The 16,897-nt window shown below is 37.4% G+C and overlaps 1 protein-coding gene across 2 annotated transcripts in view; it reads left to right on the forward strand.

Moving 5' to 3' along the window:
* Positions 1 to 5,680, forward strand: part of LOC140144323 (xylosyltransferase 1-like) — a 221,606-nt gene extending 215,926 nt beyond the window's left edge. For both annotated transcript variants that reach the window (XM_072166147.1, XM_072166148.1), the window contains one exon: positions 395 to 5,680. In XM_072166147.1, the coding sequence (XP_072022248.1) occupies positions 395 to 1,072 (678 nt within the window). In that variant the 3' untranslated portion in view covers positions 1,073 to 5,680. The remainder of the gene's footprint in view (positions 1 to 394) is intronic.
* Positions 5,681 to 16,897: the final 11,217 nt, after the last annotated feature.

The raw sequence follows: 16,897 nt of genomic DNA on the forward strand, positions 1-16,897 counted from the left end.
TTTAGGCTTTTACCACTACGCTGAAAAGTAGACCAACGTTAAGTGCGGTATAGTTGACCTGTATGGTCTATACTTTAAGTGTTAAATAAAGTATAGAAATTCCAAGTAATACTTTGTTATGCATCTCTGGCGAGATATTAATACTTTGTGATGCATCTCTGGCGAGATATTACAAGACAATTCTCGAAATAAAATATATTAATATTAATCTGTGATGTTGTAAGGCCTGCCGATTACAAGCTGATTAAACTATGGATACTGGTATCTAGACAAAAGTCGGTGCACTCCAGTGGGTGTAGTGTTTAGTGTTGAAGTCACTAGTCTTGAGGAAGCCAGATGAACTCTAGTATAATATACTAAAGGGTACTTATTTATTTATTTACCATACTTACAGGTTGGCACCGAGTTTGATCCCAAAGAAAGAGTTTTCCGCAACTTTGCCCGCATCATGGGTCCCGAAGATGAACCGTGTGTGTTCCTACGATGGTCAACAGGAGAGCAGTATTTCATCACCTTGACATGGATTGACCCAACAGACCATATAGCAGGCTCATTTGATACCACTGTGGATAGGGATAGGGAGGAGACTCATCACACACCGCCTTTTACGAAACCCCTCCGTCCAGGTCGGTGGACCGTCAAAATGCTCTACCAATGGATGGTGGTAGCTGAAGTGCACTTTTTAGTGGTGCCACTGGCACTCAAAGACCTCAAACCCATTTCAATAGAGGATTCCGAGTTACTGAATTCGGGTCCGGCAAATAATAACTATGTGAATAAAGACTTCTCCAGTATGAAGACACTGTTTCAATTAGCGGATTCTAGCCAGTTAATTAAAGATGCCGATAAAAAAGCAAGCAACAAAGGTGAACATCTACATGCCTGGATCGACGATTGGGTCGAACAATTCTGGTCCGTCTTAGGTTTTTGTGTGACGTCACCGAAGAAAGCGTCAGAATCTAGAACTGGTTGTTCAAGTTTTAAACTATGTGAGACTCAGGCATGGAGTACGTATTATCATGATGCGAAATCAGAATTAGGACCTGTAAAACCCGATGGAAGGATTAGGTAGAAATAATGATATGCCACGCACTGGACTGCGGTGGCTAAATTTGTATGTGTGATATATAAATATACTTTTTTATGTGTCCTCAGAAAAACAGAACAAAATTGCCAAACTCAGAAAATGACCATTGATTTTTTATAATGAATAAAATGGACAATAGTTGTATAATCCCTATCTTGAAGTAATGCTAACTCTGAGTATACTTAACTACATGACAGTAGTACCGATAGTATAGACTTTTTATTATCCCTTAATTATTGAAGTTTTTTACACCAGGCTTTTTCTGTTCTTAATAACATAAGAAACTACCAAATATTGATGACCCTGCATATCTTCCAAGTGGGGTAGGGGTTCTAAGTAATAAGATAAGCCCAAATTAATATCCTTGTCCAGGACTTTCACAGAAAGAAATGTTGCTCTTTCTGAGAGTCACATTTTTCGCTTGAGTCGACCTGCACCAGCTTGCATGGCATCTGATCCTCTAGACATACATTTGTAGCTAGCCATTAGCCATTAAAAGTATTATATAATTATAGTTTTTTTAAATGGTCCTGTTTTGATAGGTTGACATATTCTGTTTTGTGAGAAAGGTTTGTGGCAGCCATGGTTAACAGGGTAGAAAGTTACAAGAATGAAGTCAAGACAACTTACAAAGATGCATCTCATGATATAATGTTTGAAATGGTTTATGATATTATAAAACAATATAATTTTTTAAGCAGCTGACCTCTTTTGGACATCAACTCATGAAACAAAGTATTGGGCCGTTCTATTTGAAATCCATTCACCCCCTGTGGAAGACATGACCTTAATGTCCCACACAGGGGGTATGTATTTCAAATTGAGTTAACTGAATGGATGACGCCATTTGAAATCTACACCCCCTATGTGGGAGATTTATGGTTATGTCTTCCATAGGGAGTGTTGAGATTTCAACTGGAATATCTCATTTTACAGAGTAGAATTGAATTTATTGGACAGAATTTTACAGGGTTCACCTCAAGATTTGCATGTACCTGTGAGTATTAATTTTAAATATAGAAGTACAACATACTTAATGTTGCTATATTTAATTCCCTGACACAAATGTGCTGTCCGCTGTATTCAAATGTGTGTGCGTACTTGCTTCGCAAAAGCTCCAATAGAGGCCGTCAGCCTTTCGCCATCTTGTGGGTACAAATAATCTGTGTGTTCATGTGTTGGACACTACGCGCAGCTTGCCACGCAGCTGTTATTGCGCATCAACGCAGTGATTTTGCTGTTCACGCATGGAGATCGAACGACCATCACATCGTATACCCACAAGATGGCGGCATATGACGTCATGCTGACGGCCTCTATTAGCTACCATTGCTCAGTAAATACATCACTGCGTAGCACGATTGGTTTGATTGTGTTGAGTCAAGTGTAGTTTACAATGTCATACATGTGTGGAATGCTTGTGGATGCACTCATCATATTCAAATTCTACATTTTGTGTCCGAGAATAAAATATAGTGACGTTTAGCAAATTTTCCCTTGCTGTACTAGCTATGACCTACAACCCGAAACCTGAAAGATAAGGGGTGATAGGCTTGAAGCAATAATGAGAAAAGCATAGTTGATCATATTTCTAACATTTAACCATGTTTTTTAAAAAAGAAAATTTTAAACCATGCTATAAAATTTCCCAAAGAAATGTCACTCTGTCAATTTTGACTGACATCGGTCCTGTTGATGTGTTATGACCATCCCATACACAATTTACGTAAAGTGTTCTGAACATCGCGTATGAATAAAATGGCGGCACACATCTTTTTATTAAAAATCTTTTGTGTCACAAAGGCAGTACATTAAGCTTTTTGAAAAACATTCAGGGTGTCCTCCTCAGCAAATGTTAAAATATAATATGGCTTTAAATTTTATGCAAAGTTAAATGTTTGCAAATCATGAAAATTGATACATCATGATATTGTCACTTTTATTGGATCTAACATCTTATTTTGTAATATTAGTGATCAGTGTGAAATACAAGTTTATCAACTTTTCAATTTATTACAGAGAATATTAAATTATCCAAAGAAATAATGTGTGTAAGTGCTTCCGGGATAAAGGGTGGTTTTTAGAGTTAATAATAATAATAATAACATCATGAACGTACAATATAGTATTTTCTTCTCAAATTATGTATTTATTGATTGATATCATTTTAGGCATTCCTCAAAAACAACTACTGCAGCATGTAAGCCTTCAGTTGTTTTACCGGGTCATAAAGTAGTTAATAATATTATATCACACCTACATGTATAAGCTGTTCATTGAATTTGCTGTTAGGTGGTAAATTACTATCAACCTCAAATACATGTCCTATACAAAAACATTTGTCATGAAATGTTTTTATACAATTACTCAATTTTACCAAAATTTAAGGTGATCTATTATACATTATTGCAACAAATCTTTATTCCTGACTTTAATTTGATTTCACAATTTCATGCAGACTTGTAGGGATTTTTATGTATATAATGCAAGCAATTTTTACTGTAGAGGCTTATTATTTTATATAGGGTGCTTGCTTGTGAACTGTGTGTGAACATGTAAGATAGAGAGAGACTATCTTTCATGGTGTGAATGACCATACTTTAAAAGGAAAATATATATTTGTATGCCATAACCACAGAAATAGTGAAGGAGAATCCAGTCATCAGATATGGAGGTATTTGGTTCCTCGCCAAGATTACATGGAAACACTACCCATAAATACACAAGTAAATATAAGGTCTGCTACTACCATATCCGCAAGCAATCTGAGTTCTGAGGCACCAGGCAGCAGCGCTGCGTGCCTCAATGTCGGCTCTAAGCACCTCTCTTGTTTGGACATCACGATCCGAGGGAACTGATCAAGTTCTAATGACAATAAGCATATTGTGCCATGTAGCATTTCAAGTTGGGCCTACAGTTTGTGAATTTAGTGCACAAGCAGTGATTAGTCCCTAATAAACTAGAAACTGGCCTCAAAAAGAAACTATCATTTATCTTAAAATCCTCTCCATAAAAATAAATAAAAATTGCACACAGGATTACTTCAATACTCTACTCTAAACACATGTCAGTAACCAAGCAGTTGTCCAATGCACTGACACGGAACAGCTTCCGGGACCACATTCACAGGCGAATAATTGGAACCCAACAAAAGAAATCTATTGGGCTGTGAATTTTGGTCCTGGAAGGTGTTCCATGTCAGTGCATTTTGCTGTTGTGTCAGTTGGACAACTGCTTGGTTACTGACATGTGTTTAGAGTAGAGTATTGAAGTAATCCTGTGTGCAATTTTTGTTCAGTTTTATGGAGAGGATTTTAAGATATGACCTTGTGAAAAATTATAAGTTTCTTTTTGAGGCCAGTTTAGTACTCCAGGTCAAAACATGAATACCCACCAAATATTGTCCTTATGCCAGACTGAAAATGGCAGCAAGGCCTGATTCTCCATCAGTATTTCTTTGGTCATACCAGACTGAAAAGATGTTTGATTTGATAACTATGTAGCAGACAGTGACAGGTTGCTGAAATATGATGCAATTGATTTCTGTACAGGATGAACAGATATCAGGGGTGTATCCAGAAACTGACTGTTGGGAAGTAGGGGGCTTGGAGTGGAGTCCCAGGGGCTAAAATGTGCCCAAGATAGGCATATTTTTTTCAGAAAACCTGGCCTGGATATGCCCCTCAATAGAGCATATATGGATATACAGGCTGTATATAAATGATTGGCACCCATCAGCTTTGTTGTCATCTGTCAATAAGATGGCCGTTATATCATGGTTATGATGAATTTTAATGTTTCAGCCATGTTCACTGGATATTGATGGGACATACAAATCATTTTGGTGCACCCTGTATATGATAAATGGTGTGATGTGATCCAATCAGGCTAAAGGCGGCCATTGTGAAATTGAGATACAGGGAAATGTAAGGAGTAAAACCAATCGTCGTTGGACAGGAAAAACCTCCTCTGTGTTTGTGGCCCCTGAACATGTTTAAAACAAAACTGCCAACCAGTTACATAAGGGATTTTGCTTTAAACATGTTCAGGGGTTTTCCTGCCCAATGATGCAATAAAATTCATACTACAATGTCTATTGTAAAAGCTGGTAACTTTGCAACAAAGTGTGCTGGGGATGTAAGGATTTCAGCAATGTGATATTCCAGTTGAAATCCATACACCCCCTGTATGAAAGCCATCACCTTTAAGTCTCCCACACAGGTGGTTAGATTTCATTCAGGTAACACCATTTGAACTTCACCCTGCCCCCTGTGTGGAAGATGTCATGTGTGGAAGATGGTCATGTCTTTCATAGGGGGTGTATGGAATTCAACTGGACACTTGTTGGTGATGATGAAATTTTGCCTCCTTTGGCTGGGTGGATCAGATTATGCAACATAGTCTATTTATCATTGTTAAATTAAAATCGGTGTACAGAAAAAATGCAAGTAGAGAAAAAATCAAGAATTAGTTGGTTAAGAGATTGTGATGGATAATTGAAAACTAACAGTATTTTTATGCCCCATTTTGTTACAGTTTGAGATTTTCCAAATAATGTTTTACATTAATCTGGGTCATTGCTGTGAATCTTGATTGTTGACATCTATGGGGTGGGTGGGTGGGTATGAAAAGATCAAATGTGGTCATTGTAAAAATGCCATTTAACCAAGGGTGAAAATAAAGAGTTTCTACCAGAACTCAGTTTAGGAAAAAAAGAGAGTCTTGGTTAGTGCCAGGACTCATTTTAGGATTAACAGGACTCACTTTTTTTAGCTCAGTAGCATAGGCTTTCCTAACCGTGTCACCACACCACAGTCGGTATTTAAGACTAAATGGTATAATATTCAATGGCATAGTTTCATAGCCTCAATTCAACAATATTATAGCTCAAATTGCAGAGAAATTGCCATTTTGGTTCATCATTTCATAGACTTTATGGTGTCAGGCTATGGTTCAGGACAAAGGGTGTAGCCTGGTATTATATTGTGACTTTAATTACTAACCAGCTACAGTAAGCAAGTAATGGGGACTGAAACAAATCCTTTAGCCCATTTATTTTCACCCTTGTGACAAATATCTACTTGTATCATGTTATCATTGCATTGAATATTGCCATCGTAAATTGGACATTTGGCAGAGGTCTTGATGCAAATTTATGTCAGACATTCAGTGACATAAGGGATGATATCAAAACTTGATCGGCGGTTGACCGCGGGTTCCGTCCGGTTCCTATCATTCTAAACAATGGAAACGGGATGGAACCGGTGGTCAACCGCCAGTATAGTTTTGATTTCATCCCGAAATAAAAGTGTTTTATACAGTATCTCAAAACTTCCTTCCTTAATTGTGTATAATATTACAATGCTTCTGCACAGAAATATATATATTTAATGGCAGACTTGAATTCAAGATTCAGTATTGCCAGTTTGTTTTGTATTTGTATGTATTAATATCATATTTTTGGATTTTAATAAATTCAGAAATATAACAATGAGTGGATCAAAAAGGTAAATAATTGTATACCTCAGAAGCATGAAACAAAGTGTTGGTCAAATCTATATTTTGTTTGGTTGTGTGTTGAAGAAAAAAAGTTTGTCTTAGCACCCTGCTGGAAAAGCTTTTAAAATTTACATTTTACAGAACCAATGTCAGCAGGTTGGAATGCAACTATTATTTGTTCCAACTTCGATGACACCTTTGTCACTTTCAAAAGGTATGGTAGTGGTTTTTAAGAGACAGGTGCCCTGTTCAATTCAATGCTGTATTGATTGCAGATTTATTTGCTCCAGCGTGACGTCACAAGGTGTCACTGTAGCTGGAACATATCATTATTATAGTGTTGATCAAAATTAATTTTCAGTTATGTTTTGAAAAAAGAAGGGACAAATCTGCATCAGCCCTGCTGGAATTGCTTTTAATATTCACATTTTACTGTTTTGTTTGTTTATAAAAGGAAAGAATAAGAAAATTTGGCCGTAAAGCAGCTGGAAAACAACCATGCGGAATAAAATAGAACGAAAAAAATTCCACATTAGGCTTAGCCATGTTCAACACACAATAAAATAAAATACATAGTGCTTAGGGTCTGGGCAAGAATCACAGAAACAAACTTCTATTTTCATTTGTTTTGCATTATCATGATGACGTAATTTTTATAGTGACATGTTGCTCTCTGCTGGCAGATTTTCATTTTTTAAAATTATTTTTTAAGTTCTTAATTTTATTTGTTTTATTCAACTTCATGACGACACTGGGCAGGAAAAACCTCCTATGTGTCATTGGCCCCTGAACATGTTTAAAGCAAAACCTCTAATGTAACCTTTTGGCAGTTTTGTTTTAAACATGTTCAAGGGCCACAATCACATAGGAGGTTTTTTGCCCAATGATGATATTGAGTGGGTGACAACCAGTTTGTTTACTATACAAAGTTGTCAGAAAACATCAAAAGGATTATGAATTATGATCATCGAACCAAGTTTTTATCAGATTTTACATAAAATATATCATCCATTATATGTCAGGTAATTGTTAGTCCAAATACTGGAATTACTGCCATTTTAATACGTTTGGTAGTTTATTTTTGAAATATTGTTGTATGCCAAAACAAAAACTTGCCAATAATACAACCATACTCATTTTTATTATGTAGCAACTCCATTTTAGCCTGTTAATGGTAGATTTTAGTATTGTTAGTGTATCATTGATTAGTTTTAGTTTTACTGTCATTTGATATCCATTTCTTGCATAACCTTTTCAAATGGTATGTCAAGATCACTTGTGTTAATGAGCTATTCCAGTTGAAACCCATCCACCCCCTGTCGAAGACACAACCCTAATTTTCCACACAGGGAGTGTCAATTTCAAATGGGGTTAGCTGATTGGATGACTCCATTAAAACAACATTCTGTGTGTGGCATATTAAGATATGTCTTCCACAGGGGGTGTATGGATTTCAACTGGAATAGTTATAGTTGCCTGCTGCATCTCAAAAATTCCAAACCCCACTTGCCAAAGATTAGGCTACTGAGGCAATCATCATAATTTATGCTTAGTTCAAGCAATATTGTGGGCTTTTAGGGTATGCTTTTTAATATTTTTTAAAATTTGAATATACAAAAGGATTTTAGACTCTTCAAGAATGATCAATGATGATTATATGCTGGAAGGAAAAGTGGCTAACCAGTTTTCCACTCAATTGTGTGATTGCAACCTAAACTAGTGGTGGGGCTTAATGCAGCTTACTTGTAACCACATTTCCCCTGCTCAACTAAAGGTTGTGACTTGAAAGTGTGGTGGGATGGTGGTGCAAACTAGAGTTGTGGAATTCACTACTCATACCAGTAGCATAGCCAAGATTTTAGGGTGAGGGGGCAAAGCCAAATTGTTGTCCCATTTTTAGTAATAAAAGGACACTTACTCTTTGCCATCTCCATTTTATCCCTGATTTTTTTTTGGTGGGGGAGGGTTCCCCCTCCCCTGGCTACACCCCGGACTCATGAGAGAAAATGTTTTTGAAATGGTGCTAGAAATCAAAAAAATGTCAAACTGATTTGACAAAATACATTGGACAAAAATATCTATGAATTCTTGTAATACTGCTGCTTTGAGATTATTTTCAATTTGTTATATTTTAGTATAATTAACAAATTATTGTTTAGGGGTGATAATATTTTGAGCAAGGAGTTCAAAGAAGTGGTAAGTTGAAGTAGAAATGTTTGTTAATTAAATTTTCATGCGTCCCAATTTTGAACTTTCATTTTGTAAATTTGTTATTCAAAGCTTCCTTACATTGACTTGATGCACAAAACAAATATATTTGTGCATTATTATTTTTACGGGAGCTGCTTGCAACTCGAAAAGCATGAAAATAAATTTAACATGAAAATTTCTACTTTTTCAGTAACCTACTTTTAAGCTCATAAGCAGCTGTATGAAATGTTAACGCTAATTTGGGGTTATTTTTGGCTTGGAATATATTGTGTGATTAATCTAGGTTCATTTTATTATTAATAATCAATTGTTCCCCAATAGAATAATATTCATTGGAGATTAAAAAGAAAGAATTTTTATAACAAATATGTATGTTTTACAGATTGAGAATAAAGTAAGAGATGAACAAATGAATACCTGTGGTGGATTCCAATTTATGCTTCAAATCTTCTTTGTACATCTCAGGTTGAACCAAAGAGGTTCAAACATGAGCTAAAGTTTGTTAGTTTTTATTTGGCGGAAATTATTTGGCTTTTGTTACTGCTCGCGTCAATAAAGTCCCAACTCACGCCGCATAAATTCACATAAGTCTTATTTTTTATGAGTCTTATTTTTTCCACCTTACATAAGCATAAACCACACAAACTTTAATTACGTCAAAAGGGGGGGCAGTTTAAAATCTAACGAATTGGTGCGCATTCATAAGATACAAGTCTCTACCATTCAAACCTCGATCACTTGAATAAAAATCGAGGGTTGAGAGCCAGAAAGCACTCACAATCACCTGCTCCCACGAAATAAGCATAAAGTCTCCAGTTCACTATAGAAGATACATATGTCATGACAAAATGCAATAGAAAACAAAGATATTGTGGAGGAAATATTGATTTTTGAAGACCAAAGCAAGGAGCCAGCTTTATGCTCATTTTGTGAGAGCTGCTCATAGCGAGTTACGGCTTTCTGGCTCTGAACCCTCAAAATGATGGACGTCAAGGTTGCCTTGATGAAGTCATGAATAGACTTCTTACTGTCCTTTGTCCTATTTTCCCCCTGACACATGGCGCATTAGCTGATACAGCAAGAAATTGTCAGATTGTAAACCTACGCAATTTGGACTGACCTTTGTCCTATTTTCCCCCAGTCGCCTAGCTGAAGACATGAATTAAGACTTCTTACATGATACGGACTGTCCTTTGTCCTATTTTCCCCCCATGACACATGGCGCTTTAGCTGAAATACAGCAAGAAATTGTCAGATTGTAAATGTAAACCTGCTTACGCAATATGGCACATGACACATGGTGCTTTAGCTGAAATACAGCAAGAAATTGCCAGATTGTAAATGTAAACCTGTAATTTCAGGTAGAGTATCTCGAGCTAAAGAGATTGGACGGAGAAAAACCACAGTGGCATGAGTCATCTGGGGGCACCTGGACTGAGAGGGTTTTTTTGAGGGGGAATTGGGTCTAATTGAGGAGGCACCAATCATTTTATTGTACTTTTTCAATGGAATTTGTCCAATTTTGACTAATTCACTCTAGTAGGAGTAGTGATGTATTATCATAGCGATGGGTCTGCACTATTTTCAAATGTATTGCCCCCCTCCCCCGTACTAAAGTTTGTGAAAAAATAACGATTCATAATAATTTTTGTGTCAGTTCCTGCAGAACTGACACCTTTAGTACAGGTTTGACGATCACGTGACAAATCGAATCTGTGACGTCAATATTAATATCGATATCAATTTAAGGCTGTTCTAGTTAAATTACATACCCATTGGCATTTTGGCTGTTCCATTTAATTTACATACTCAACATTTCCCTGTGCACTTAGTCCATGAATTGTTCCTGATTTGCATTGTCGTATAGAGTTATATTTTTGTACACAACAGGGATGTTACTATTGTTCTAACTAAATGAAGCATACTTTTGCTTTTATCTTTCTTTGTCCTTTATTAATTATAAATTAGGTGATTTAATTAATATAATTCTTTGTTTCAGCGACCCAGGGGTAAACAGACAAACAAAAACATCGGTCAAATCCTTCAATTTCTGTGAAAATTGAACAAAAAGTACCCAAATCCCTACATTTTATATCTCCCTGTTAATTGTATACGTCACATTTAAAATCATTTAAAATGACTTATAAATTGCCTTATGCTATAATGGGGTCTTATACATTTGTATTGTGTGAACTTTGTTTTTAAATGCCTTTGGCTTCCAGGTTAGTTTCTCGGAGCTGGTGAGGTGTATCTGGGTGTAACTTGGTAGGGTGGTGGTAAGTGGCTGCCCTAAGACTTGATGCATTGTTTACATAAAATATGCAAATTAAGTAGCTAATTTGCATATTTAACTTAAAACTTGTTTTTTGGTGTGTTTTTTTCCATTTCAAGAACTGGTGAGGCGTATAGGGATATAACTTGATGAGGTTGTGGTAAGCGGCAGTTTCACGGAGCTGGTGAGGTGTATTGGGGTATAACTTGGTATGGTGGTGGTAAGTGGCTGCCCTAAGACTTGATGCAATTTTTGGCATAAATTAGGTAGCTAATTTGCATATTTAACTTAAAAATTGTTTTTGTGTGATTTTTTTGCCATTTCAAGAACTGGTGAGGCGATAGGGATGTAACTTGATGAGGTTGTGGCAATTTTTGTCGCAAGATATGCAAATTAGTCACCACATTTGCCTATTTTTTTATTTGTCGAATTGCTTTTGGCCATTTTTCGGAAACATTACATTCAAATAATTATTAATAATTACATTGTAAATTGGAACTGACACCAATTTTTTTCAGGAATATCTTGTTTTATATAGTACAGGGCAATTCCACTAATAATATTGAAGACAATTGCTATGGTAATTAACTTTTTTACATCACTACTTCTATGACGAATTGGTGACATGCCCCTATTGATGCTATGTCACTGAATAACCATGACAGTCTGAGACAACAATTTTCTTATATAGTACAGGGCAATTCCACTAATAATATTGAAGACAATTATTGCTATGGTAATTAACTTTTTTACATCACTACTTCTATGACGAATTGGTGACATGCCCCTATTGATGCTATGTCACTGAATAACCATGACATGTATAAAGCATGTGAAGTTTTTGCGAAAATCTTTTATTGGGGGGGGGGGAGCCCAAAACCAATTCCTCTTTCTACACAAATTGATGCCACTACACTCAGTGGCGTAACTAGGGGGGGGGGGTGGGGCAGGGGTGGGCAACATGCCCGGCGCTACCGTTTGGGGGCACCAAATTGACCAATTCAGCCAGGGCCAGCAATCCAGCATCGATTCTGCGCCCCTACGGTGATGAAAGTCAAAATTTTCGTGCGCTTAGCGCGCATTTCAACGCAAAACCAATTCAGCATCGAAGTGGTTACGTAATTCTCTTGGTTACCGGATCACGCTTTTTGGTATGCCTTCGAGTGCCATATACTTTGTGTGGTGATCGTTTCGATCGTGGTTCATTACTCAAGAGCGTGATCCCGTTGACATAGTAACATTACGTAACTTTGATACTGAATTGAAAGAACATTTTAAGACCGATATTCAACTTCTAGTAACCAAAATTAATTAGTGGTAGGCCTTATTTGTCCAAAATTTCGCGCGCTCGCGAGCAATTCTTTCAAGAATTAACTGAAATTCTCTTGTTTCTTGCCCCGGGCGCTACCGACCCTAGTTACGCCACTGACTACACTAATCACACCTCCTATATTGAACGCTAAATTTCAGTATCGGGTTTATTTAATGTTGTATAATCTACATTACCAGTCGTTCTCCTTGGACCCGAGGGAGGGTCTAAATTTGCACTGTCCGCGATAAAAGGGGTACTTGGTAAAACCCGGTAATTTTATGTCAATAGGGCCTATTTAGTGTAATTGAAAAGGGGTGTTTGAAATTCTAGTCATTGAAAAGAGGTGTTTTAGTCACTGAAAACCACAAAAAGGGGTTGTTTTTGGCCAAATTTTGTCCTCGATTTTGCATGAAAAAGGGGGGTAAATTTAATGAAAAATCATTGCAAAGGGGGTCTTTGAAAGATTTGGCAACTCTCATGGTTGCCAACCTTTATGTTGAGTTGGGGGCCGGGTGTGAAAACCGCGTAAGAACATCCCAAACGACATGATATCTGCTGAACAACAACGTAAAACAAAGATCGCGAAATTTGCTGGAATGGTTGTATAGTAAAAATGGACTAAAAGCATTTCGCAAAACCCTCGCACGTTAAAAGTTTATCTTGGAATTATTCATACAAGTATAGGTTAATAGCAAAATCTTTTCGGCCTAGTCTGCAAAACTAAACTTAATTGTAAAGAAAGGGAGAAAACTATAAATCTTGCAGCATTGATAATTACCATGATTACAATCATAAAGTAAGCAGAGTTTGCACAAGTAGGCCTAACTTTTTATGTTAACAGGGATAATAATATCATATAAATGAAAATAAACCAAATCTGTTTTCTGTAATTACAGGTGCTACTATCGAAACTTATGCGCAATAATAGGTTTTAAAAATTAGATCAAAATATCTGTTCAAAAAATGAACTACTTATGGTCTATATCTCGAAAGCGAGGCGTTTTTTTTTAATCGTTGTATAGGCCCTAATCATAAAGCATCAGGCCTAGAACCACTTCAGCTTATAAGTTATAGCAACCACTTTGGCAGGCAAATGCCAATGATAAATGTAGGCCTAGATACCAAGTCCTTTAATAATGGAAAAAAAAAAAAAAAATAAATAAAAAAAAAATAAAATAAAATAAAATAAAATAAAATAAAATAAATAAATAAATAAAAGGCAATCGTCTGACGATTGAGCACTTTATTCAAAAGATAGTCTAACTATGAGTAAAATGTTGTTAAATAAACTAGCGGGACACCCGCGCTACGCGCGGGTCCCCGCTAGGTGAGTAAATGGGAGCGTTCACTAAAACGGGAGGAATTACTGAACAGGTAGAATTAGTAGGGGAGCAAGCGAACATCCGTGGATTTTCGATGATTAGAAGATGCCACCTATCTAGATACGTTCTACACATGTCTAAGAACAGGAAAATCTTTGTTGCCAAATTTGGGTATGCTGCAGAGGGCGGCCATCTTGAATTTCAAAATGGCCGACATTTTCACTATATTTTGCCCTATATCTCAGCTTGTGAGTAGCATACAAGGTTCAAAATGGTGGCAATACCCATGTTTGTGATACCAAGGATTCCATAAAAGCCATTAACTTAGTTGTAAGTAGTTTAGTTTGGCGGCCATCTTGAATTTCAAAATGGCCGACATGTTAAATATACTTTCACCTATATCTTGGCTTGTGAGTAACATAGAAGGCTAAAAATGGTGACAATACCCATGTTTGTGATAACAAGGATTCCATAAAAGCCATTAACTTAGTTGTAAGTAGTTTAGTTTGGCGGCCATCTTGAATTTCAAAATGGCCGACATGTTAAATATACTTTCACCTATATCTTGGCTTGTGAGTAACATAGAAGGCTAAAAATGGTGACAATACCCATGTTTGTGATACCAAGGATTCCATAAAAGCCATTAACTTAGATGTAAGTAGTTTAGTTTGGCGGCGGCCATCTTGAGTTTCAAAATGGCCGAAATATTAAACATATATTCACCTATATCTCGGTTTATGAGTAACATAGAAGGCTAAAATGGTGGCAATATCCATGTTTATGATATTGGGGGTTTCAAAATCACCACAGTCCCATAAGCTGTAACAATGGTCCTTTCGCTGCCACCGTGAATTTTAAAATGTAGCCCGGGAGAGAGTCATTTCAAATACCAGTTGTTCAATGTCCTACACATCTATGAATAACATACAGAGTCGCAATTTAATTGATGGCATCTAGATTAGGCCTATATGGATTTACATAAAGTTGTTGCAAGTTGCTACCTCTGCTAGGCTTGTTAAACATCATCACCACTGTCCTCTTCATTGTCACAGTCCCTTAATGTATGAGAATGGGCATTGTCACATAGTTATTTCTCTTCACAGCATGTGCAGTCTGTGCAAAACAGTCCATTATTTTACACTTGCATACGTCACTGGTACACCTGCATTTGACAGCATCTGGAGTTGGAAGCAAATGTGTCATCACTGGTTGCTTCAGAAACAGTGTCTATCACACCAAGACATGCAAAATGATGTCATGGTTGGCATCCAAAGTATCCAAGACCTTACTGCCTTTGTCGGCAAACATCCCAGTAATGTCGGCTCTAGACAAGGCAACCAACACAGGAAGACTTCCTGCATTTGATGGCCCAAAGCATTGTATCTTGGTCCTAGTTTTATGTTTCTATGGCTCACTCCGGTGTCTGTTGCAAGGTTTGGATAGCGCCTTACAGCCAGGACACACAGGGCCAAGACGTCTCTGTCTGGAGAGAAGATCTTGAGTGAGGTAGCACCATTGTTGGTGCATGGCCACAACGACATGCAGCATGAACTTGGTGTCTGCCTTCCCCTGTGAACTACTTAGGTTAAAAATCATGTGTGAGTGTTCTTCTTTATTGTGCCACGCAACTACATCATGCTTTCCGTTCATAGCAGCATGCAGCAGAATCTTCTAAAGCTGACAACTCATATTTCGTCGTAACATACATGTGTAAGTAGCTTTCGCATACCTTCGGTTAATTGCAATTGATGTTGATCTGTTATGTGATAAGCCACAGCTTTGTTTCCAGCTAGCGGCCGTTCACGTGTTGAAACTTTAAAGGAAATGTCACCAAAGTCATAGCGACCAAAGACTATACTAGGTGCACCGTGCACTTCATCGTAAGTATTGTACTTCTCCCAGAAACGTTCAATAAAGTGACGGGTCAATATTCTGAACATGTTTTCACCCACTCTGGTTTGTCCAGTGCCTGTAGATCAGCCATACCAATTACCATCGACTAGTGTCACATGTTGGCAACTGTCAGGTATAACAGCTGCAGGACTGGTACTACTAACTTCACCCAAGTTATTTACATGAAGATGTGTCATTACTGGGTCCTCAGGCAAGGAAGGAACAGGCAAAGTATTAGATGATCTATCCATAGCCTCCATCCTAGAGGTGTCTGAAGGTAGTGATTCAAGGAGGGGCATCAAGTCACTCTTGGAGAAAGTGATGAATCTGGTGCAAAGAGAGCTCTGGGTACTTACAGAGAACTCATCTCTCGAGCTTTGGATATCACTAAAAGCCGTGGAAATAATGTGCTGTCTTATCTCAGCTCTATCAATCTATCTACTTCCATCCATGCCGTTCACTGCAATAGCACTTGATGACCACGCGTGGAGTTTCACTATCTTCATGGGTACTCGCAAATTAAACTTGTTGCTTGCTATCGTTTCAGACACAAATGTGGCGAACTTTTTTCTTGTCCTTTTCGTTTCTTTTATGGGTGTCTTGCTTTAGTTACGATATTTATAACTTCATCATACACCAACTTGGTCCACAAATGTTGTGAGCGTGTTTGTCAGGGCAACATTCTTTTTCTGTCTTTTTGCATCTGTGAGCTCATGGTGCTGCCTTTTCTATGTAGATTTAAACCATCCATTTGCCGAGCCTCATTTGCAATATGAGAAAGCTCTGAGACAACAAAAAATAAGGATTTGAGTAATGCCAACAAGGCCTCTCCGCCTACTTTCATAATTCTGCACTGGAAACTCATGTGGGTTTGATTTTATTATCATTGAATAGCTATGGGCTGTAGAGCTGCAAGAAGGCATTATTTGTCAGGAGTGGGTACAAACATGCTCAGAATGGCCCCAGCTGTCTGTTTCTGGGAAAACAATAACACTTGTAATGAAGTGCACCTAGTCTTTGATCGCTATGACTCCAGACATCTCGATCCAGATACGGACGTCTTAAAACTGGCTGTAAGACGCTATCCAAACCTTGTGCAGCTGACACATAAAACATAGAAACATAAAACTAGGACCAATATGTTTCAGGGCTATTAAAAGCAGCAGATCTTCATGTGTTTGTCTGGAGCCGAAATTACTAGGAAGTTTACCGGAAAAGGCAATAAAATATGCTAGAAGGTCTTAGATAACTTGGATGCCAACCATGAGATCATTATAGTGTTTTCCCAACTTGGTGTGACA

This window comes from Amphiura filiformis, unplaced genomic scaffold (genome assembly GCF_039555335.1).
Source record: "Amphiura filiformis unplaced genomic scaffold, Afil_fr2py scaffold_49, whole genome shotgun sequence".
NCBI classification, from domain to species: domain Eukaryota; kingdom Metazoa; phylum Echinodermata; class Ophiuroidea; order Amphilepidida; family Amphiuridae; genus Amphiura; species Amphiura filiformis.